We start from the raw sequence: 24,606 nt of genomic DNA, 5'->3' as shown, positions 1-24,606 counted from the left end.
TTGCATCATGATGAAATTCACCATCATCACTTAGTTCATTCCCGGAACCGTTCTCTCTCTCTCTCTCTCTCTCTCTCTCTCTCTCTCTCTCTCTCTCTCTCTCTCTCTCTCTCTCTCCAACCCCATCCTCGAACTCACTCTCATAATAGCTAAGTTCATCATTTCTTTCTAGCTTATTCTCGGATTGGTTCTCCTCCTTATCAATCTTCTCTTTGAGTTCATCTTCTTCGTGATAATATTCAAATCTGTTACCCACTTCGTTAATAACCCATTCTTTCCCATGACCTCTCATTTCCATCCACTCCTCCCATAGTTCCAGCCAGTTAATCCACTTGCCAAGTTGTCCGACTTAAATGGCATGCTACATCCCTACATGGTTGAACCACTAACATCCATCCCATCACCATAGCCATCACGCTCCACACGGGTAAATTACATACGTGGTGTACAACCTTTACCCGTAATCACACTTTGGTGTACAACCAAAATTTTATCACACTAAATTGTACAACCTTTTAGTGACCTCCCACTAAAGTGTACAGCAGGTAAAAATGACCGGTAAATTCTCAGTCAACGCGCCACCTCAGCTTTGACCAGTCAAAAAGTCAAAAAAATTCAACCACTTAATATAAAATTACTTCTATACCCCTATCTCTTCATATCTTCATCTTCTTCCTTCTATTTCTTTCTCTCTCTTCAAATTTGTTTCTCTCTCTAACTTCTCTCTTTGAATTTCTTTATCTCTCTAACCTCTCTCTTTGAATTTCTTTATCTCTCTAACCTCTCTCACTAAAATCCCCTAATCTATCTTTGAGAATACAATACAATAACTCATTTTCCTCAAATTAATCTCACTTTAATTATTACAATTAACTCTTCTAATTTTATAATTAATTAACATAACTAATTACCGGCTTTTCATGGATTCCAAGCTGAGCCCATGTGATCACTTCCAGAAGCTCTTCCAAGGTTCCATAACAACCTGGTAATGCTATAAAAGCATCAGCTTGGCGAGCCATCTCCGCCTTGCGCTGGTGCATGCCGGATACAGCTCTTACTTTCCCTACTGTCTCTCCGGTAATCTGATAATAACAATTTATTAATCACCGTATAATCAACTCCGGTTAAACGGATTTAACTCTTAATTAGTAAATTAATTACCTCTCGGGGCATAAGAGTCTTTGGTATCACTCTGCAAAACAAAATCAAAAAATCAGAATGTAAATTCAATTATGAGAAAAACAGAGAGATAATTCTCCAGTTAAATTAAATTACCCCAAAACATAGCGGCCGCCGTCGTAAACAGCTTGAGAAACCAGGCCCATTAAACCGATACTTCCTCCGCCATAAACCAGATCAATGTTCCTTTCAACCTGTAATTAGTGATTGGGGTTAAGCTAATTAAGTTGATTTAGCCCCCAATTAATGAGAAAACAGAGGAAGTTTTATACTAGTTGATGGGCAAGTTGAAGAGCGGAAAGCTGGAAGCTAGGGTTTTTGCCGGGGCTGCTGCCGCAGAAAACACAGATACGTCTGAATTTGGAAATGATGGAAGGTAGGTGTTGAGTTTCCATAATTGGGATTTTGTATTTGATCAAACAGAGACCCGAAAAGGAAAAGGAGTTATTGTATTGTTGAGAAGTCTGATATCAATTGAAATTGAAATTGATAATTCTGTTTTCAAAGGGAGAGGTTAGAGAGATAAAGAAATTCAAAGAGAGAGGTTAGAGAGATAAACAAATTTGAAGAGAGAGAAAGAAATAGAAGGAAGAAGATGAAGATATGAAGAGATAGGGGTATAGAAGTAATTTTATATTAAGTGGTTGATTTTTTTTTACTTTTTGACCGGTCAAAGCTGAGGTGGCGCGTTGACTGAGCATTGACCGGTCATTTTTACCTGCTGTACACTTTAGTGGGAGGTCACTAAAAGGTTGTACAGTTTAGTGTGACAAAATTTTGGTTGTACACCAAAGTATGATTACGGGTAAAGGTTGTACACCATGTATGTAATTTACCCAGCTCCACACATAAGGTGATTTCATCATTCTCCTCAAAGAGATTAGCCCAAAATCATTTCCATTTCTTCAAGATTAAGGCTCTCACTTTCCTTAAATATACAAGTGAAAGTTTGCCTAAGGGGCATTTCATCAAGCACATAGTGTGCACCATTTTCAACTTGAGCTTCCTCAATGTTCCCATATATCAACACTCATTCCTCCTCATTTATACATGAATTCAAATGCTCATTCACAATTTCATTATCAACAAACTCATCATGAGAATCTAAATCACCCAACACCACAAACATCCAACCTCTCATTAGTAATGTGATTACCCATAACTTCAACATGAGAAATTGATAGTGTAGGGCTTACCTCTTGAATGTGCAAGGTAGGAAAGATATGTGATGACTTATTAGGAGGAAACATTGGGTCTTCTTCATTTCTTCTATGTTGAGCTCCGCGGTGTCATCGTTGGCTTCTTCAGGTTCCTCTTTGTAACCTTTCCATGTGTTCTTGTTCTATGTTTTCTCTTGTCTTTCTCCTTGTCTCGACAAGCTCAAACTCCATCTCTCTGATTTCGGCTTGCCATTCTTTAAGGCTCTTGGCTGCAAATTCGATTAATGCTTGTGATAAACTTTGTTGAACCATTGCCGAAGAAGTCTCAGATTAAGAAAATGATCGGATCTGATACCAACTGATACAGATCGGTGATGGACGAGTTGTTTTTATTCATAAATCAACAAAGATGCTTCTTCTCTAACTAAACTAGGAGTTAATCCCAATATTCACGAGCTAAACCTGTAGAAATTGTGAAATCTCCATTGTTAAAAGGATGAACCTTGAACAAGCACTCAAAGAGAAAATAGATATTTGATTGATAAAAGTTGAGTCTTACAAATGAAAGAGATGAATTTATATCCTCTCCAAACTTAAAGATGAAATTGCATAAAAAGGTAAATACATATAACTACATATATAAAGCTTAAAGTGGTACAATGAGGTAGAGGTAAATGCGCGACATGAGTTGTAAATAAGAGATGACATGTGTTGTAATTAAGGGGTGACAAAGTTGTAGAAGGGAGCTAGAGTGAGCTGCAAGATTGATCTTGTAAGTCATTTTAAAAACTCATACAACGTGTGAGCTTTATGTCCGAAATAGAACTAGTGATTTAAGAAGTTTACACAGAGTGTGAATTTCCAAAATGAGAATCAAGAGCTCAGTATTGGATCCACACGGCATGTGGCTTTGTTTTTCATCAAAAGGGTCTTCTTTTTACTTTGGTGTGTTGTCCCTTTGACCCGACTTCATCCACCATTTGATGTCCGCATCAAATTACCTAGAAGAACACATAAAACATAAAAAAAAAACAATTAATAAAATACATAATTGATTGTTCTGTAGATATCTTTTTACATTTTCTATTTAAAAATAATTAAAATAACCATTAATTTAACTAAATGATAAATATTAATTGTATACAGATATTCAAAGCTGCAAACCGCAATGCACAGAGTGAAAACAATAAAATTGGAATTTGGGAAGATAGAGAACCATTTAGGAAGATTCAATATTCTTAGAAAAGTTACGGGCTCATTGGGTAATTTGAGTAGAATGGATAAATAAATCGTATTGAATTAAATAATCCAATCGCAATGAATAAATTAGAAAATGGGGGACAATTACAAAAAAAATTGACGAAAATACTTAATTTTGATTAGTGTGTGAGGCTTGTCAAAAAAATCCAACAAATGTTAAATAAAAAGTTTTTATATAAATAAACATATCTTTAAAAAGATTGGATGAATTAATTATTTGATAAAATAATAATTAAAAATATGATTTTCTAATATTTTAAAATAAAAATACTATATGATAAAAGAAAAAATAAATAGAGGATATTTAGTTGTAAAAAGATATGTAATTTGGTCTAGAAGGTATTAAAATATAGGGAAAATTACACAAGTCATAGTTTTAGATTATGTCAAACTAGTAAAATCAGTATATTAATATATTTTAAAGATTAGAATTGATAAATTAGAAATCTAAGATATATTATCTAGGGTTTATGATTTATGAATTAGAGTCTAGAATTTTTAAATTATGATGTAAAATTATAATATACAGAGAATAATGACATATTAAGAATTAAGTTTGATGATATAACTTAATTGTAATTTTGTATTTAATTATGATATTCATGTAACTGACCCTTAAATATATTGGACTAATTTGGGCTAGGCTGAATTGGATCGGTGGGCTAACTATTTTGTAGAGGCCTAGCTTGATGTATCAGACTTGAACTCATACAACCCAACAAAAGGAAATAAAAAATAAAACATATTTAAAAATGCTGATGATCACAACAACAATCATTACGCTCTATAAATAAACTATATACAGATAGAGAAGCTTCTTCTTTGAATGTCTGCCATGATTGCTCTTAAAGTTCAATTAGTTCACTTCTTGGTCCTTGTTAGTTGTTAGCGTTTCAGTTAGCTAATTTGATTAATTCGCTGCGTAAACTTATTTGGTAAAACTTAACTGATTATTAATACTGTTTGTATAAAATAATAAATAAGGACATGATAAAACTTTTAGAGAAAAGTACGAACAAAATGTTTGTGGTTTGCTCAATTTGCAAATAGAGGTCTGTAGTTTAAAAGTTTATAAATAAAGGTTTGTAGTATGTTTTATTTATGAAACAAAATATTACAATTATACAGTTAAGTTCTGATTACAATCAAAGACATTTTTATCTTAAAAAAAAATTTATTCTTACATATCAGCAAAACCAACCCCTGAAAAAAAACAACTTCCTAAATCGAAACAATAAATAATATAGTGGAATTTAACGTTTTTACGAAACTAAATTAATATTTAAGTTCATTTTACATCGGTGTAATGTGATTTTGGGATCGGTGTTTTGTAAATATATAAATGTAATTGAAAAAAAATAAAAAAAATGCTCTTAATTGTCATCAATTACTTAAAACTTTAATTTTAAATACTTTGTTTTATAAATAAAGCATACCATATACCTCTATTTGCAAACTTTTAAACCATTAATCTTTATTTGCAAATAAGGTAAACCACGAGCATTTTTTTCGTACTTTGACCAAACTTTTATTTAAGAGTAAAAGGTAGTAATCAGTTCAAAAAATGTCATTTTTTTGAAAGGAAGCAATAAGCTAATCGAAAAAGTTTATAAAACCAGCTTTTTGGATCCAATAAACTCTTTTAAACCTTTTTTTACTAAACACCACTATTAGATGTTTGACTGGTGCTCAAACCTCTAATTTTATTCCTAAAAGTTTTTCACCAAACAGTATCATCATATAATTACATATTTAAACTTGTATCTATAACACACTTAAACTTAGATGTGGAACTATCCATTAATTTCTAACTAATTTCAATCTTAAAAAAATCTGTGAGTTCAAATCGCTGATATATATATTAGCTAAATAAACAGGAATCTATTTCCAGTTATATAAAAATTAAATTAGGTAAGTAATTTAGAACAAAATTTATAATTGAAGACTGAATTAATTAGGCCGGCACCATTAAAATTAGGAAAATGCAACTGCTGAGAAAAATAGTAGCAGATTAGTTATGGTGCAGATGAAGTATAGTTTAATTAAATGCAGAGGTCAACTCTTGAGAGCTGAAAGTCTTACTAGCTCATAATAATTTATATAATGAAAAGGTATATTAGATTATCTAATTGGAAATTGATTGCTTCTACTTAAACTCAATATATATGGTTTGATGGGAATCTAAAGTTGTTAATATATATGACTTGCAAAACCTAAAAATAAATAATTAAATGAAATTAGTTAATTTATTTCACCTTTAGTTTGTTTTTAGGCAAACTACTCTTCTCATAATTATTGTAACATTTAAATTAAATACATTTTTATATATATATATATATATATATAGGTTGAAAAATTGATGTTGGAGAAGAGAGAATGTAGATTCTGACACTTCGATTGTGGCCTGAAATCGTAAAATTGAAGTCATTCCAAATTTACACAAACACAATCATTTAGTTACCCATATTTGGTTCGACTCTATAAAAAAAGAAAAAAAAAAAAAAAAATTAAAATATTATTTTTTTTCTTTATCAATTTATCCGAAAACATATATAGTTAAATTGGAAAGTGATGCATGCTTGAGGAAGATGTGGGGCTAGACCAAAGCATGACTTATGATTTGAATAGAAACATTTATGTTCATAAAAAGCATTACCATTTCTGCTATTTTAATTTTGATTCCTGTATCTTTCTTGACATATAGCAGAGAGACAATAATTGAATAATTGAGAGTTTAAATCATGTTAATTGTTGTTTAATTTTTTAATTTGACTTGTTAAGTGTTTTAGTACATTACATATATAAATGCAGTAAGCTGGTCAACAAATTAAGACAGAAAATAATATGATTTGTATTTTCCAGAAATTAAATTTTATTTTCTTTTGTTATCTAAACAGCAGATGAGTTAGAGCAGGTAGCCGTTGTCGTGTGAGTTTTAGACATACGTGTGCCTTATTTTCCCACTCAAATTAAATACTAGCAGTAGTATTCAACTCCAAAAGATCATATACAATTACTACTTTCTACCCAATCAAAAACAACATGTTTGTAAAAAGAAAACAGGGAAAGGTTTAATATTTCTCCACCTTTAAACTTCAAAATGTTATAATTAACTCTTTCAATTTGTTTATTTGAAATAAATAACTCGTTAAATAGGTTAATATTTGTGATTTTCGAAATTTTATTTTATATTTTTATTAATGCATCATCATCTTAGTTAGATGTAGCAACCGATATTTTTCACATCTTTTATTTCTGTTGTAATATTATGTTAAATGTTTTTTTTTTTTGGATTTAGAAGTTATTCGTTCCAAATAAGCAAATTAAGGAGATTAGTTATAATGTTTTGAAATTTAGGAGGTTTGTTATAATTTTTGGACAAATTGAGGAGTTGGGAGATGTATTAGGCTAAAAAGAAAAAGTTTCTCTCACACACATTTAGGGCACAACGTACATGATAATCACTTTTTTTAGGGCTTAATTAAAAGTTTAGCCCTAATAGTTACTAAAGAAGTGCAAATTTAGTTTCATGTAATGTTTTCAAGTCTTATTAACAAAAAAAAAAAAACGAATTATTATTTTTCAAATTTTAATTTCATGTTCTATAAATCTTTTTATAAATAAGATTTGAAATTACACTGTCTAGTAACCGTGACAGTTACTATTCAACTGCTTTGAACATGAACACTAATAGAGTTGGTTCTTTTCCAAGAACTTTAATATTAAATTTTTACTTCATCCCTATCTTTTATAGTACTTTTTTAAGAGTAGGAGTATATTAAATCTCAAAGCCACAAAATAATTTACGATAATAGTGTATATACCGTTTCACCTATAAATAGAAATCAAATTTACATCAATATGGAACTCTTAGACCTCATTTGTTTACTGAAAAATATTATGTTGGAAAATAGTTTCATGGTTTTTCAATACTTGTTTGCTTACGAAAATAAGTCAACGAAATTTTTTAGATTAGTCAACAGAAAAATTTATGAAGAAAGTGAGGAAAATGTTTTACGTTTTCAAAAGAATTAAAAAAAATTCCTAAACTTTTCCAACCTTACTTCATTCCTTACCTTTTTTAATTCCTTACGTTTTTTAATGTTGCAACCAAACACCGAAAAATATTTTATTTTCCAACATAAAATTTTCTATTATCTAATATTTTTCAAAATATAATGGAGCTCAATTGCTTCCTTACTATCCAACTCAGCCCAAAAGGTTGGGATAATAAGGAGCTAGCCAACGCCTTATTATTAGCAATCAATATCGGGGTGTTTGTTAGAAGGGATTTAGGAGGTGGGATAGGGATAAAAAAATACGACATAATAAGTTATCCCGTGTTTGTTTGGGAGATAGAAGAGTGAGACAGACGAGGGATAAGCCTCTTATCCCTCAAATCCTATACCCAAGAGGGGGGTGGTATAAGGAGGTGGGATAAACTCCTGCGATTTTAATAGGATGGAAAAGTCCATCTTATCCCTCAAATTAATGTTATGTAGTTAAAATAGTAAAATGTATTATTTTATCCCTATCTTTATCCCACATACCAAACATTGAATAATAATTCTCGACTATCATATTTTTATCCCTATCTCAACCATTTATCCCTATTCCTATCCCAATCTTTATCCTTATCCTTATCCCAGTAGAATACCAAACGCCCCGTATATGTAATTTAAAGCAATGATGAAAGGTGAATATAAATAAATTCATAAATTGTTGTAGTAGCTATTTCTTTGTTTGTTTCCCATGCTAGCTAGCTTATAATAAAGTATAAGAATAAGTTTACCTAAACTCATCACACTCTTTCCTATTAAAACCCACACCTTTGCACTCCAATACTATACTATACTCTCAACTTCAGCTCTGTTTTCTCTATCTCAAAACATGGCAAAGTTAGCAATTTCTTCAATAATAATACTTGTATTAAGCTTCTTCTCTATAGCTTACTCTCATGCTGTTGCAAAGTGGCCTCAAGGGAGTTCAACCAGATACTATGATTTTAAGGTCCATCTCTTCCTTAATTATACATGTTTATCATATTTTCCTTGGCAAAACATATCATTTCACTCCTCTACTTGCCACATTTATCACTATTTTAATACTTTAGCATTTCATTAATTATAAATGTTGATCCAATGAAAAAAATTAGAAAACTCACGAGAAATTTTGCATTACTCTAGGAGTAATACATCCTACCAATGAAAATCATTTTGAATACCACTATATGGACATGATTAGTGTAAAGAATATATATATATATCATGAATTGATTGATTGAGAGTATTACTCTGGGAGTACCCTAATTTTTTTCGAACATTCAGTATGTTGCTTCTTAAAAATGGGTAAAAGAGTTGATGCTATAGTTGTTTAGGGTATAATGGGAAAGTACAATTTTTTTTGTAACTATATATTCGGGGAATATTCTAAAATTTCTCAGATTTAATCTGCCTTTGTGACAAGTAAGGTGACTCAAAATTACTGCACTCCTAGACATAGTTTGAAATCCACCCTAACTGAAGAAATTATTTTAGTAATTAACCACGAAAACATCAATTGACTTGAAAATTGATTGATGATTTTATTAACAATATGTCATATACATTATTAATTATTTATAAGGCTTGTAGTCAAACTGTATCCTCCAATAGTGTAACAATGAGTATACTCTAAAATTACCAATCAAGATGGGGATATTGTCCAGTTTGACTCAAATCTTTATTTTTTGGCCTCCGATAATTTTCTTCTAATGCTTAACGTGGAATTCAATTTATTCGTGCTTCCGTTACCATCCTTTAAAATCGGATTTTTTTTGCTCAGATGCTTTCACTCCAGCATCACGGTTTCATTAGATTGACGAATATAAACTAAATGTTGTTATTTTTTTTCCTGCTCTCTTAGGTACATACAATGACCGTAAAAAAGTTGTGCCAAGAAAGAGAAATCGTGGCAGTAAACAACATGTATCCAGGACCAGTTGTTTACGCTCAAGAAGGTGACCGAGTAATTGTCAAAGTTACAAACCAGTCCCCATACAATGCCACTATCCACTGGTAATCTTAATTAATTAATTTGTAAACAGAGTTAATTAGTATTAACTTAATGATGATTTTGGTTAAATTAATTAGTGAAATATTGAATTAGGCACGGTGTAAGGCAGATATTATCATGCTGGTTTGATGGGCCATCATATATAACACAATGTCCAATACAACCAGGACAGAGTTTCACATATGAGTTCACAATGGTTAAGCAAAAGGGTACCTTTTTTTGGCATGCTCATGTTTCATGGCTCAGAGGTACTGTTTATGGTGCCCTTATTGTTTTCCCTAGGACTGGGGTCCCTTACCCTTTTCCTGCCCCTCATGAAGAACATATTGTCATGCTTGGTAAGTCTCTTAACCTTATGTGTAAAACCACTAATCCTAATCATATGCTCACAAATGTTAATTTTGAAGCAATCTCGCCCGATCAATTAATATCATTTGTACACATTAATTTTTTAGATCAATCATCTTCAATGAAATTGTATGCATCTCTTTTGATTGGTCGAATGTGTCATTTGATAGTATTATTAAATTTCTGGCTAATTTAAATAAAAATACAAAATTATATAAACATCTAAAATACAAAGTTATAGACTTAATTAATAATTAGAATTAGAATAAAAATATAAAGTTATAGTCATACTAACTAATGTGGCATTTTTTAATACCTACAATTTATTTTGACTTAAATTGATCCTCAAGTTAAGTTTAGGAGACAATTTAACCCTTAATTTTCAATCTTTTTTATACATGTTAACTAATTTATTTCACTCCTTCTCGATAACCAGCCTTTAATAAAAAATAAAAATAAAAACTAATTTATTTCACAAAAATTACTCTTTTATATATTTAACCATTTGACAATTGTGTGATTTTTTTTCCTTTTGGATTTTAGGAGAGTATTGGCTACAGGATGTTGTACAACTCGAAAGGAGAGTGCTAGCAACCGGGGGCGCTCCTCCACCATCAGATGCTTATACCATCAACGGTCATCCTGGCCCTAACTATAATTGCTCTGCTAATGGTATATCATCTATAACTTTCTTTTTAATTAGTCTTAATTAATCGGTTCGAAGTTGCTATACATTTTTAAAGTTTTCTCTCTTAATTAAATGTATTGCGTACTAGAATTAAACCCGATATTTCTAACTTAAACGATTTGAGACCGTTATCACTGAAATCATTTAGCATTTTCTATTATTTGACATACTTTGAAGCATATATACCTAATCAATAGATTTATTCTTATAATAACAAGTCTGACTTATTCATTGATATGAAAGTGATGCTTTTGGGCTCAAAACAATTTTAATAATTAAAAAATCTTTACCTTATTTGTCATTTTTAATTTAATAATTGTACTTAGATTAGTTAAAAATGATTATGATAATTAATTGCAGATGTATACAAGATCGACGTGGTCCCAGGAAAGACATACATGTTAAGACTAATAAACGCAGGCTTAAACATGGAAAATTTCTTTACGATTGCTAATCACAAATTAACAATAGTAGAAGCAGATGCTGAATACACAAAATCATTCACCACAGACCGGGTAATGCTCGGACCCGGACAAACGATGAACGTACTCGTCACCGCCGATCAAGCCATCGGAAAATACTCAATGGCAATGGGACCATACATGTCAGCACAAGGTGTTCCTTTCCAAAACATATCAGCAATTTCATACTTCAATTACTTAGGTGCAATCCCAAATAGCTTTTCATTACCAGCTAGATTACCAAACTTTAATGATAATCTAGCCGTTAGGACAGTTATGGATGGATTAAAAGGACTAAACACAACCTCAAAAGTTCCGAAAGAGATTGACTCTAACCTATTTGTGACAATATCAGTTAATGTAAACAAGTGTCGGTCCAAAAACCCCAAAAAAGATTGTCAAGGAATGAATAATGGAACCATGGCTGCTTCAATGAACAATGTGAGTTTTATTAAGCCAAAAGTGTCGGTTTTGGAAGCTTATTATAGAGGAATTGAAGGGTATTTTAGTGATGATTTTCCTGGGGCACCCCTTAAGTTTTATGACTTTGTAAATGGGGCACCAAATAATCCTCCCAAGGATACTAATTCGATGAATGGGAGTAGGATTAAGGTGCTTGAGTATGGGAGTAGGGTGCAGATTATATTGCAGGATACTGGAATTATTTCAACTGAAAATCATCCAATTCATCTACATGGATATAGCTTTTATGTTGTGGGTTACGGGTCGGGTGATTATAACCCACAATTTGCAAGCTTCAATTTGGTTGATCCGCCATATATGAATACTATTGGAGTTCCGGTTGGTGGATGGGCAGCTATCCGTTTTGTGGCTGACAATCCAGGTAACTAAAGTCCTAATTTGAATTAAACCACTATTTTTTTTTTCTTTATTATTGGGTAATGTTTGTCTCGTTACCTATTAAAATTGATGAAATCTCGACTAGTAATTTATGAAACATGCCGATCGAAATTTCTAACCGAACATTTTGAACATGTCATGAGACAAATATTTCTAAATGATAGGACATGATGAAGACCAACATTTTGGATAGATAAATGATCAATACTGTTTAAAACCTTTTAATTATATATATATATATATATATAAAGGTCTTGATAACCAGTGGCGAATACAGGAATGTTTGGTTAGGGGGGCCAATTTTACACGTGGTAAAAAACTTCATTTTGAATCATTAAAAAAAAAATATAATTTCAAATGCATATAAAATAAGTTTATATAATATGAGTAACACTTAGATGTTTATAGCTAACTAATTTACTAAATATAATTTTTACCTGCTAAAAGACTGATATATCGAAATAAAAAATCAGAGGTTCAATCTATCAAAATCGGAATGATCAGTAACTTGGATGATTGTTGCTTTTTGTTAAGTGAAGAAGGTTTTTTTGTTTTTTTGTTTTTTTTTTTTTGTTTTTAAATTTGATAGAGGTATTGTTACAGGGGTTTGGTTTATGCATTGTCACTTGGACGTGCACCAATCATGGGGATTAGCTACAGCATTAATAGTGAAGAATGGGAAAGGCCATTTGGAGACACTGCCCCATCCTCCGGCAGATCTGCCCCGGTGCTAGAAAGAACCTTTGGCATTGGCTCTTAATTTCTCAATAAATATTGGCATGCATTCGTGGGTTGCAAATTTAATTCCAAGTATTCTTTTCAAGCAAGTGTTTCATATTACTATCTGCTTTTTCGGTTTCTTTCTCATCACCTAATTGTGAGTGTAACCTAGTCAAGATTGAATTAATAAAATTCCTTCTTTTCCTTCATTTCTACTACAAAACTAAAGTCATACTATACTTCATTTCCTTTTATCATTTTGATAATTGGGTGTTGAGAATTGAAGATATCATATCTAGAGTAATCAAGTAGTCAAAAACTGTATTGAATCTAGACGTAAGTTTTTTTTTTTTTTTTTTTTTTTAAGACTAAATGCCCCCCAACAAAATTCAATTAAGTATCTTTAGGTATTGGAGCACCCTCTAGTCGTGAGTCCTAGATCCGTTACAGAGTTATATTGATAAATTCTACTATATCTTGAAGTAATATACTCTACCAATCAATTGATGTCATTTGTATATTTTAATTCTTAACATCAATCATCTTTTAATGAGATTGTATGCTTCCTTTTTTTATTCACAGAGTGCATTATTCCATGAGTATTGTAGAGTGTCTCGGGCTTGAGTTGGCTACACTTAATTGATAGAATAAATGATTTCAAGTTTAAACAAGTCTACACAAATTACCTTTCTGATGAAAAAATCAAGTTGATGAAGAAACACAAAATCATTAATGGAGAGCCATCAAGTTAAGAGAGACGCGAGCACTCTAGCAGTTGAAGATACACCACATACACTTGCGAAGAAATACATATCCACTTGTCAGGCTCGCCGACATCAAGGTTCTCGTCATATGAACAATATAGCTCCATATTATCTTCAAGGACCTTAAGTGGAAGCGAGCAGTCAAAGCCAAATTTGTAGTGGCAGACATAGCATTAGAATATAATACCATCATAGGCAAGCTACTACTGGTCGAAGTCGACGCAATCATCAATTATACAGAAGCTCACTATGCCTATTCCCTAGGATGATGTTGTCATCATAGTAATGGGTGACAAGAGGGAAGCTGATAAGATGCATTGGACATCATTAGCCCAAAAGCAGACTTTGGTAATTGAGACCTTGTAGGCACCCGATAAGATGAGAGCTACGAGCCCCAACCATTAGAGGGTACATAGACATTCCAAATCGAGGAAGATTGATAGATGAAAATGGGCAGACAACAACAAGATTCCTTGAAGGACCTGCAAACACCCTTGCAAGGGTTTGAGGACGTGTTCGCCTGGGACCCCACGGACATCAAAGGGATATCCCCAGAGCATATGACCCACAACCTAAATGTGGACCAAGAAAGGACCCTCCATCCAACAGAAATAAGAAATCATGCAAAGGATAAACAGGAAACCACTAAAAAATAAGTGAAAAAAAACTGATAGACGCAGGGTTCATCAGGGAAGTAAACTACCCTGCGTGGCTAGCAAATATGGTCTTGGTAAAGAAGTTGAACGGGGCCTACAAAATGTGTGTGGACTTCATCAACCTTAATAAGACGTGCCCCAACAATCAGTTGATCGACCAAATGGCAGGATGCTAGGTGTTATCTATCATTGGTTACATATCAGGATATCATCAAATTCTAGTGAACCCGCATGACGAAGAGAAAACAACCTTCACCACCCATATGGGCACCTTCTGCTACAAGCTGATGCCCTTTGGTCTCAAAGAGGGGAGCCCTACTCCATTGTTCTAGGGTATATCTCTTTAGATCGACCTACACTAGCTCAAACAACCTTACTCTCTCCACAGGGAACCCCTGTCTTCGCAAGACATCACGAACATGCCCCACGTTCAAGCCCTCAATCTGAGGGAACCTCCATCCCATTCATACCCAGTTCAACTCCCCAAAAAATTCATGAACGAACTCAGTTACAATGTCGATGGAAGGAGCTGGTCTCCCATGATAGTTTATCAACCAATTATAAACAGCCATGTTAAGCTCCAGTGAGCACCTCACAGGATGTTGGACTGTGACGCTCTTGGGGTTCTTGTTCCAACAAGTTGGAAAGGGAAAGGGAGAATCTCTCCGCACTAAACACTTATCACTCCACTCATGGACCTTTATGTCATTAGATAAGAAGCCTTTGTAGTGAGAGTAAGTTGTGAGAAGGCCAACTGCAGTTCTTGAATAACTTCGTTAAAGAAAGGCAGCATAAGAACTCGTAGGCTCTGATGAAGGTGTGCCTCATATATCACACAAGCATTGGGAGGTATGAGATCACTGGCACACACCATAAGGTCAGGAGCCTTTCAGGCAACGCACTTCCTCAACTCAATAACTTGTGGCTATTCGAGCCACATCCTTAAGAGCGAGCCTATTGCGTATATATATTATCGTTGTTAAGTATATATTGAGTTTTATATTAATTGAATAAAAAAATATTACTGTTTTTTCTTTCTTGAAAAATTGCAAACAACAAGGTGGGGCCCACGAATCACGTCTTCTCACCTGTACATCACTGTGGTGACTATAGGGGGAGCCAACCTAAGGCTTCCCACTTAATGCGTCCCCCAATCCTTTTTTTTTAATATAAAATCCAAAATTTATTTCAATTACAATATAATAATTATTAAAATTTTAATTATTAAAAATAATCTTAAAAAATAATTATTATCCCGTATTTGAATTTAATAGTAACCATATATAGAAAATAAGAATACATCCTACAATAATGGAATCAAAAGTCAACAATAATAATAACGCAACAGAAGACCTCAAAAGATTATTCCACAACTTCCCTTAATAATAATACGGCTAAGTTGCAAATTCATTCATATGGTTATTGTGGGAGAGCGAATTTAATCTCTAATGATTAGAGTCTCTTTCTACTTTTCTTATTTGCAAGATGATCCTATTTTACAACCACTATAATTGCTCCAAAACATCACCTCCTTGCTATTTCATTTGTCTCTATATTGTTGGGTCTGGCACCCAAAAAGGTGGGGTGATATCCACCTTTCAAAGGATCGTATACATTTATGTAAAATTTGACCCTTTTGGCTCTTGACTTGCTGGCTTGCATGCTGTAGATAGTTGGTTACACATTCAAAGGAGTGATGTTGTTTATTAGCTTGCATTTTACTTCATTCATAAATCATAAGGGCGACTATCTGTTAGATCCAATACCCTATTATTACTATTTTTATTTGAACAAAGGGTGCAACCCGCTGACAGTAATGCATCAACAAATATCAATGTCAATTACAGCACTGAGATAAGATAAGAAGGATAAGAGTTAAAAGAATCATCTGCTAGCTGACTGTAGGAATAATCTCATAGGTAAGGTTTAGGTATAATTTTTATTATTATCTCTAACACACAAATGCTCCCTAAATTTGGAGGGCGTACGTGCCGGTTAGCCTATTCTTTTTGTTTTGTTTATCTACTAATAAATCAGATGGGTTGGTGCAAACCAAAGTTAGAGTATGAAGGTCGGCCCATTTAATTTCATAGGTCAACCTTAATTTCCTTTTCTATATAACTTAACCCACCTATTCTTTTTGTTTTGTTTTTCTACTAATAATATGATGGTGTCTCATCTAATCTTCCTCCTCGACTTGTATCTATTTCAATAGTAGGAATCATCAATGCTGATAGGGTATATGATAAATGATGTTCCTTGATTTAACAACTGAGTTTCAGGAAAATAATTGATTTTAATTGTTTAAATGGTATTAGGTACACAAAAAAATATCACCATCAATCTTTGTTAATGTCATAAATAGTATAATTGAGAGTCTATTGTTGGTAAGTTGAGTTAATTAGAGATATCATTAACGGAACTTTCTACTATAATGTGTTCAACGCGTGTTGGACAATTTAACAAAAAAATCCAATATTCTATTGAGCTTGAAGGCGTTTCAACCTCAAACCTATTCCGACATCTAAAACATGCAAAATTCTTGCTTCTTGGATCAACTAATATGCGGGTAACGCAAAACATGTGAACATAATATTTGGATTTTCTCCAAATTGTCTCTTCCTACATTATTTTTTAGAGGGATGACAAATTTTGATATGACACTATTTACAATTTAACTGACGCGACCAGTTTGATGGGATTATTGTTTTTGGACTTTTTATAGATAAAGTAATATAACTACAATAAAGATAGACACCTCTACATGACCATCAATGATGGCTTGCAAAAATTGAGTTAGAGCTGGACAATTTGAGGCCACAGGGAGAATCTTAGTAGGATTACCCAAAAAAAGGAGAGAACCTTTTAGTAACTAGGAGCAAATATAGTGAATTCGTGAATGTGAAAATTTGGATTTGTAAATTGTATCCACTTGTAGAACAGCAATTACAATAAAGCCAAATTTGACTCTAATATTTTGTTGGGAAGTACAAATTTGATTCTAACATATGAAATGATACAAATTTAGTCATAACATTTCCGGTCAAGATCAATTTTAACCCTATGTCACAAAAAAAAATACAAAATTATCACATTAGACCTTACAAACATCAATTATATTTAAAATATTTAGTGTTACTAATATCGTTACAAAAGAACCTGTAAAATACTAAGTTTGTGGCATATGTTAATTATAAAAAAAATCGTCAAAATGTCTAAAATGTTTAGTGTGTTACTAATATAGTTACAAATAAACAGTAAAAAAAATACGAAACTGCTTCAATTTATAGATAAACATGTTTGGAAGGTTTGATATGATATGACAATCAAATAACTTTCAAACCAATTTGTTCGAAATTTCTATTAAATAGGACTAAAATTGATCTTGGCTAAATTTTGTACCATTTTATCGTTGGATCAAATTTACATTTAGGATCAAATTTACATTTAGGATCAAATTTATCCTTATCCCAACAGCAATTATTCAATTATGGTTCTTTTATTTCGGCCTCTTATCCAGATTGGAAAGGACAAACGATTTTTTTGGATTTCTTTAAGACTTTAGTCGGTGTGATGGCTTGTGTGGTTTTGACGCTAGCCAGCATAGTATGGGTGGAGCTGCTCTCATCTATGGTTTCTATTGGTGATGGTGATAGCTGAAATACTAATAGTTGATTTGTGAACATAATTTTTAAAGTTTCTGTTTATGGAAATTGATGGATTAAATGATTTTTTTTGGTTAAAAAAATGATAAGACGTACCTTGAAAAACTACATCCTTTCACGTCCAACTTCGCATTATCAGATCCCCAAAGAGCATCTTCGTGCTTAACCTGTTCCAAACATCTTTAGGCTCAATATAATAATAATAAATCTCATGTTCATATTAATCTTTGGTGGATATGCATATGCTCAAATATTACAGCCTTAATAAACTGTACCATACAGAAATTAAAATAATATTAACATACTCAACTGAAAACTAGTACATACTGCAGTACAGCAACATCTGACAGTACAATAATTCTATATAGAATGACAGTGTACTTTCTACGCCAGTAAACAGAAATTTAACCCCATATCTCAACTAATTTTCTGAGCATACCTGAAAAACACAGCATTTGAATAGGAGACTTCTCATCAAGGTTTATGGATGGAAGGTTGGGAGGGTAGAAAAGTAAGGAATTAACCTTACTCAGAGAAAAGTATGGTTCATAAGGTTAATATCCTTAACTTATTGGTAGATATTATAGTTACTTTGAAGGGATGGTAAATAATAAAATTACTTAAATATTCATCATATAAATGAAAGAAATAAAACGTTCGTGATTTGAGTTTAAAAAAAAGGTAGTATTAGAGAAATTGGACAAGAGTCATTTTGTAAAATCAATTTTTAATCCTTTTAAACCCTCGAATTTGAAAGGTTAAGAATTTCAAAGATATTGGAGGGTTTATGACTCCTAATAAATCCTTCCATACCCTTACCCATCTAATTACTCTCCTTCCAAATAAGAGTTATCATTAACCTTTCTGACTTTTCCTTTATAAACCCCTCTCAACCTTCATCCAATTAGGACTGTAAAGGAGTCGAGCAGCTCATAAATGACACAACATTCAACTTAGTAACAACTCGATCATGTTCAGTTCGATTTATAAACGAGCCAAGCTTGAGTACGGCGAAACTCGGTTTCGTGAGCAGGCTCGGTTATATGTTCATGAACAAGCTCAATTATCATGTTCATGAATACGCCCATGAGCAAGCTTGGTTCAATTATTTTTTCAATAATAGTATTTTTATAAAAGGGGAAAAAGTAAAACAACGTAGTTTTATGTAAACTTTAGTTTTGTGTTAAAAGAAATTTCAAATGAAAATAATTACTAAACTGTTCGTAAGCGAACATGAATAAAATTAACGAGCTGTGAGAAAAGCTTGTAGACAAACTCGCAAGCAGCTCATGAACATGATGTTGAGTTCGAGCTCGAGAACAAAGCTCATTACAGCCCTAATTCAATCACACCCTAAATATTAGACGTGCAATGACCCAAACAAAACTTGATTACAAAACCAAACATTTTTAGCTAACAGCCAACTAACTCATAAGGTTATCAACAAGATAGGAAGTGCCAAGTGGAGTAATTCTTTGTAGGGCTGGTACAACTACCTATCATACCCAGACAAATTCTGGTAGCTGAGACGCAAATAGAATACATATGATACACTAGTGCCTTCCATTCCTAAACAGTTTGGGAAAAGATTGCAAAATATCTTCCACAGGAAAGCCTCTTGCTCAAATGAGTATTCCATAACTTCAATAGACAAACAAATTTTAAGATTGTAGAGAAGTTACCTTTTTTTTTGCTAGTAACCTCTAAGCATTGAAATGGATACTCATTTGGGTAAGATGCTTTGCGTGGGAGGATCAAAATGCATCTGCATTGCAAGTGCTTCATGAAAATGAAATAAGAGAGATACTCGGTGCTACACTATCAATGGCAAAAGAATAAATTTGTATATTTTATTTAAAAGGAGCGTTAATTGATAATTTATTTAGTTTATGTTGCAGTTGCAGTTGCATATAACAGTTACTGGTCCACGTTTGTTATGCAGAGTCTAGGGGTTAATCCTCTCTGAATTCCAACAATCTTCTCCATTGACACCTCGTCTCAAGGTAAAAGACATCCTCTGGTTACTCCTCAAATTCAGGTAGTCAACCTGTGAATTTCAAAAGTTAGTGGGGGGAGTGAATGTGTGAACTGCAAAATTTCAAGACCGAGGAATCATCTAACCTGCTCTGGATAAAAAACTAGCAGGCAAAATGAGGCGACAGGGCCTGAAGATGGATCCACGAAGAACTCCAGAGAAGGTTGCTCAGTTAAACAAGGAAGACCAGGATTAGGACCCAGGTATTGCAGTCTTGACTTTGTAGAACTAGCAAACCAAGATTTCTCTCTTAGCTGCACCATTGATTTGAAAAATAACTCAAGTAAGCCAGAAAACCCTGATTGCCGATAAGTCAACACATGGGTATAGGTACTGCAGGTTGCCATATCTTGTCAAAAGTGTACCAGTGGCACATGCTTTCCTTTGTTACAAGATCAACTAACCAGGCTTGCTCATGTTCTAGCAGGCTGGCTCTCTAATAAGTGCATTTTATGCACGTAATAGTCCTTCAATTGAGAGCCTTTTAATGTTATATATTGCACTAATTTATAAATATTTTACTTCCTTTTTGCTATACTTCATGTTAGGACCTTGATGGCTAATTTTGAGGGAACTGGAGCAGATAAAGTGAAGAAATCAAGTGTTTTTAGACAGAATGGGCCATCAACCATTTGTGACAACTGGGGCCGGTTAAGCAAAAGTTCTCAAAACCGTTTTAAAACCAGGAATTGGTTGTCTTCAGAGAAGTTTGCATTTTTTTCCAATTTCAAAACCAGTTCTACGATCGTTCTCAACTTGGGCTGGCTCTGACACTGGAAAAGGCTCAAATAAGTTGAAACTTCTAAACTAAGAGTTATACAAGTGAGACAAAAGGAAGAATATGACTAATGTTCCATTGATTCATTCTTTTAGAGAAAAACCACCAAGTTTGGGAGCAAGAACACCAACCTGAAGGGATTTTCAACGGAATTCTCTTCAATCTTCTAAGAGTAGTTCATTGTTCTCCTTATTCTTATGTTTTCATATTTAACTTCAATTATTTCTTTCATATTCATTTCCAATATGAGTAGCTCAATCCCCAAGCTATGGTTAGGGATGTAACCTAGTTTGGGGTAATTGATTACACTCTACCATGTTGGATTTTTATTTATAATAAGTCTTCCTTGAATTTATTTATGGATTATCCATATGGTCGATGCATGATTCAGTTTTAATAAAAGAAGAACAAATTTCTAGAATATTTCTGAGGCAAAATGTGCATTAATCTAATTCAAATGATGAGGCAGACTTAGTGTACATTTCATTTTCAACAGATTTCCAGCATGTAAAAGACGATGAGGATGAACGGGTGCATTCTAAAGCACCAAGTAAGAAGATACTATCTATTGAGGATGAAGAGTAATGCAAGAATGTGAAAATTGCTGACAATTTCCTACTATGTTTGTTTCACTACCAATTCTTGAGGAATTAGTAAGATAAGACGCAAGACATTAAATATTCTGATGCCCTAAGCCTCTTCTCATGCAATGCTGCCAAAATCAAAATCCCAAGCAAAGTTATCCTTTTCATTAGTCACAAGTACTTGCAAAGCTATTCTTGGTGATGTCTGACGTGCTAAACTGAAAATTATGGGACTAAATTTCATATTGAATTCACAAGATTCCATCAAGGACTCTCCAACTTCAATAGCTAGCTTTTACAGTATGGTTCTGTTAAAACTTGTATTGGCTCGGAACCATACATTATGCATTCATTTTGGGTGATAGGAACATTACACTGTTCACCTATGTTGCACGGAAACTCTTTTTCATTAGCGTTTCCGCATTTCGTATCCGTTTCCGTTTCCGTTTCTTTTCCGTTTCCATTACCGTTTTCTAGCTAATTTTTCTTAGAAATAACGTTTCCCGGTATCCGTTTCCGTTTCGTTTTCCGTTTCCGTGCATCATAGCTGTTCACCTGGAGCTGGTAAAAGGCTATCGCATACAGCGAGACCATGTGAGCATTGAAACTGCAAAGATTAGGAAGTGAATTCCTCACTGAAACTATTAGATTCCAACTATGTTGCACGGAAACTTTGGTTTTAAAGCATTTCATGTTTCCGCATTTGTTTCGGGAACCGAAACTTTTGGAAACTTGTACGAAACGTTTCGGAGGCCGTTTCTGTAATTTAAAAAAATTTGAAACCCGTTTCTTAGATGTAATGTGTGTTTTTGAAGTGGATCAATGCTAATCACATGTTGAGAAAATCTCTAATATTTTCTGGATCATCTTCTACATACTTTCATGATGGGAAAAAAAAAATTCTTCTCTTCCCCCTATTGTGTGACTTGTATGTAATTTTTATGTATGTATGTATATATGAAAATTAAACATACATTTTTTGTAATTTTAAAAATTTATACATATATCTATATATTTTTACTATTTATACGTTTCCCCATGTTCCCATTTCCTATACTTTTTACAAATATCATTTCCCAGTTTCCATTTCCATATCCGTTTAAACTTAGTAGGCTTCCAGTGTGAGGTTTATATGAATTCAGAATCTCCAGAAGAGGTTGCTTCCAGCTGGGCTAGTTTTTGGAGTGTAGCTATCCATCATATCAGGATCTCTAATTAAAACCATTGGCTCCTCGAAATATGGTTTCTATATTTAGTTCTGGTCACCACTGCACCACTCCAAATCTTAATCAACACTAACATCCAAGTTGGCAAGTTGTGTGATTATCCTGTTTTTATTTCAATTGTTCTTTATAAATCTTGTGGAGCACAAAATTCTGATTTTATGCAAGCTACAATAATTACATTCAGAAGCGGACCTATGTAACATGAACCTTTAGTAGCATTTCTAATGTGGTTCTGACTAATATCAACCTTTTGTCACGTTTCTTGCAATCCAACAATGACAAATTACAGACTTGACAGTTCAGGAAAAAAGGGAAGAAAGCAAATTGCAAATCCAAATACTTTTAGAGGATCAAATTTCCACTGAAAGCACGATGAAACATTGCAGCCCTATGGGATGTTTATAGATCATTGTAGAACAAAAACAAAACAAGGAACAGATACTATGCCCAAAGTTCACATGTACCTGAAGCTTCAAGGGATCAGGATGTTCCCCATCAATAATATCAACCCTTCCATTGATTCGGAATTGCTCCCAAGAGTCAGTAAAATACCAACAAATCTAGAAAAGTAAAATTAAGTTAAATACTTAAACTGTAAGGCAAAAGAGTAAGGAACTGATTGTGAGACAACCTCATAAGGTGAAACAGACCTAGACAAAAGAACCGGGATAAAATAATAAATCAATAAATAAATAAAAGTAGTTCTATAATTACCTCAGCAAATGGACATTGCTTAAGTTCATCAATCTGCATATCAAACCAAAATTCAAATAAAAAATCATGAGCTTATTAAAATTTGTATATAATTAGACAGTTGATACAGTCGTTCAGAACTACATGGGATATGAATTCAAGAGAATGCTTTCCTTCCATGGTTCGCGTGCGCAAAATGGCCAATATTCAAATTGAAGTCTAAAAAAAATAATCATAAAAAAATTCCTAAAACTTCAAAATAATTTCCAGCAAAAAGAATTAGACGTCCCTCTCCAAAGATGACTAGAAAATGTTAAAAAAAAAAAAAAAAACTTCACCTTTCGGGTTCTGTAATCCGTGTTAATCTGGATCTTGCCAGTATTTTCTTCAAAGCCCCTGCAAAACAACTTCTCAATTCTCATATCCCCGAAAAATTCACGCAGCAATGTGTATGCCGATAGATGGAGTACCTGAAAACAACGGTGCGATTGGAAGGTCTGCCGTCAGATCCAACTGTAGCCTGAAACCCAAACACCAACACGTTACACAAAAAGAAGACGCACTTAGAATAAAATAAAGACAGATGGAGAAAAAGCCCTACCAACTGGAAGAAGGTTGAATGCTTGAGGCGGGAATTCGATTCTAGTGCGCTTAGGAGAAGCTGCTTCCATGGAGTTGCTGCAGTTACTGCACCCATCTTTTTGTTACTTCCATTCCTGCTCCGAGAGCTCTATCTCTGCTGAGTTGCTTGGTTTCGGTTTTTACAGTTTTACTGTGTCAATTATCAAAGAGTTTTCACTTTTCACCCACCAAAAGAAATTATCAGTGGCTTAATTTTCAAATTATAATGGAGATCTTGGCCCATCAAAACCCAGGTGGATTTTGGCCCATTTCACCAATAATTTGGGGCTTTCTAAGTAACATATCATGGAAAATCTACCTTAAAACTCATTTGTTTTTTTTAAATTATCTACAATTATGTCAAGTAATAATTTGAATTATGTTAAACTAAGTAAATCATTATTTTTCATATATTTTAAGGATTAAAATTTATAAATTATGAGTCTAGAATATATTTTTTAAGATTTAAGATTTATGAATTGGGATCAACTTTAAATTATAGTGTAAAATCAGATTTTATTTATGATATATATATATATATATATATATATATAAGTGGCATATTTCGAATTAATATTAGTAGTATGATTTAATTGTAATTTTATACCTATTTATGATTTTTATGTAAAAAGTCAAAAAATCATAATTAGTCATTGATAACATCCGAAATGTTATCCAAGGAGTAGTATGGAAATAATACATAAAGCAAAGGAGCTGGTGTGGACATATTCATCAAGACAGACGGAAAGGCTAGTATGGTCGTATCTCTTCCACGTAAGGGATACGTTAAGGCGGATGAAAAAACTGGTGTGGACCTATCCATCCACATAAGGGATACGTCAAAACGGATAGC

General features: G+C 33.0%; 3 protein-coding genes across 5 annotated transcripts; 1 reads left to right on the top strand and 2 right to left on the bottom strand.

Moving 5' to 3' along the window:
- Positions 1–890: 890 nt before the first annotated feature.
- LOC136216762 (cytokinin riboside 5'-monophosphate phosphoribohydrolase LOG7-like) lies at positions 891–1,640 on the bottom strand. The gene is made up of 4 exons (XM_066003326.1): positions 1,452–1,640; positions 1,276–1,373; positions 1,162–1,192; positions 891–1,082 (listed from the first exon to the last, which is right to left on the bottom strand). The coding sequence occupies exons 1-4, from the start codon at positions 1,572–1,574 to the stop codon at positions 891–893; spliced, it is 444 nt and encodes a 147-aa protein (XP_065859398.1). The 5' UTR covers positions 1,575–1,640.
- A 6,522-nt stretch (positions 1,641–8,162) lies between these two features.
- LOC136217464 (laccase-6) lies at positions 8,163–12,940 on the top strand. The gene is made up of 6 exons (XM_066004064.1): positions 8,163–8,609; positions 9,504–9,655; positions 9,747–9,991; positions 10,545–10,673; positions 11,050–11,994; positions 12,615–12,940. The coding sequence occupies exons 1-6, from the start codon at positions 8,490–8,492 to the stop codon at positions 12,743–12,745; spliced, it is 1,722 nt and encodes a 573-aa protein (XP_065860136.1). The 5' UTR covers positions 8,163–8,489; the 3' UTR covers positions 12,746–12,940.
- A 158-nt stretch (positions 12,941–13,098) lies between these two features.
- On the bottom strand, positions 13,099–23,932 carry LOC136217465 (pyridoxine/pyridoxamine 5'-phosphate oxidase 2). Of its 3 annotated transcripts, none has more exons than XM_066004067.1 (7): positions 23,734–23,932; positions 23,603–23,652; positions 23,471–23,528; positions 23,154–23,186; positions 22,904–22,999; positions 17,913–17,983; positions 13,099–13,617 (listed from the first exon to the last, which is right to left on the bottom strand). In XM_066004067.1, exons 1-7 carry the CDS (start codon positions 23,827–23,829, stop codon positions 13,500–13,502), a joined length of 522 nt encoding a protein of 173 aa, XP_065860139.1. In that variant the 5' UTR covers positions 23,830–23,932; the 3' UTR covers positions 13,099–13,499. The 3 variants fall into 3 exon arrangements, with proteins under 3 accessions (XP_065860139.1, XP_065860138.1, XP_065860137.1); XM_066004066.1 differs by lacking the exon at positions 13,099–13,617 and adding an exon at positions 13,629–15,814; XM_066004065.1 differs by lacking the exons at positions 13,099–13,617; positions 17,913–17,983 and adding exons at positions 19,642–19,863; positions 19,938–20,105.
- Between the last annotated feature and the right edge of the window lie 674 nt (positions 23,933–24,606).

This window comes from Euphorbia lathyris, chromosome 2 (assembly GCF_963576675.1).
Source record: "Euphorbia lathyris chromosome 2, ddEupLath1.1, whole genome shotgun sequence".
Lineage (NCBI taxonomy): Eukaryota > Viridiplantae > Streptophyta > Magnoliopsida > Malpighiales > Euphorbiaceae > Euphorbia > Euphorbia lathyris.
The sequence above is the reverse complement of the archived record's forward strand: the minus strand, read 5'-3'. Positions and strand labels throughout refer to the sequence as shown.

Bases quoted from the DNA above. Each gene is read 5' to 3' on its own strand.
- LOC136216762 (XM_066003326.1), bottom strand. From the start codon at position 1,574: ATGGAAACTCAACACCTACCTTCCATCATTTCCAAATTCAGACGTATC. The intron at 1,374-1,451 runs GTATAAAACTTC...CACTAATTACAG, and splicing joins TTCAACTTGCCCATCAACTA to GTTGAAAGGAACATTGATCT. The intron at 1,083-1,161 runs GTAATTAATTTA...TGTTATTATCAG, and splicing joins AGACTCTTATGCCCCGAGAG to ATTACCGGAGAGACAGTAGG.
- LOC136217464 (XM_066004064.1), top strand. From the start codon at position 8,490: ATGGCAAAGTTAGCAATTTCTTCAATAATAATACTTGTATTAAGCTTC. The intron at 8,610-9,503 runs GTCCATCTCTTC...CTGCTCTCTTAG, and splicing joins CCAGATACTATGATTTTAAG to GTACATACAATGACCGTAAA. The intron at 11,995-12,614 runs GTAACTAAAGTC...GTATTGTTACAG, and splicing joins TTTTGTGGCTGACAATCCAG to GGGTTTGGTTTATGCATTGT.
- LOC136217465 (XM_066004065.1), bottom strand. From the start codon at position 23,829: ATGGGTGCAGTAACTGCAGCAACTCCATGGAAGCAGCTTCTCCTAAGC. The intron at 23,187-23,470 runs GTGAAGTTTTTT...TTTGATATGCAG, and splicing joins CGGATTACAGAACCCGAAAG to ATTGATGAACTTAAGCAATG. The intron at 19,864-19,937 runs GTTAGATGATTC...TGAAATTCACAG, and splicing joins TAGTTTTTTATCCAGAGCAG to GTTGACTACCTGAATTTGAG.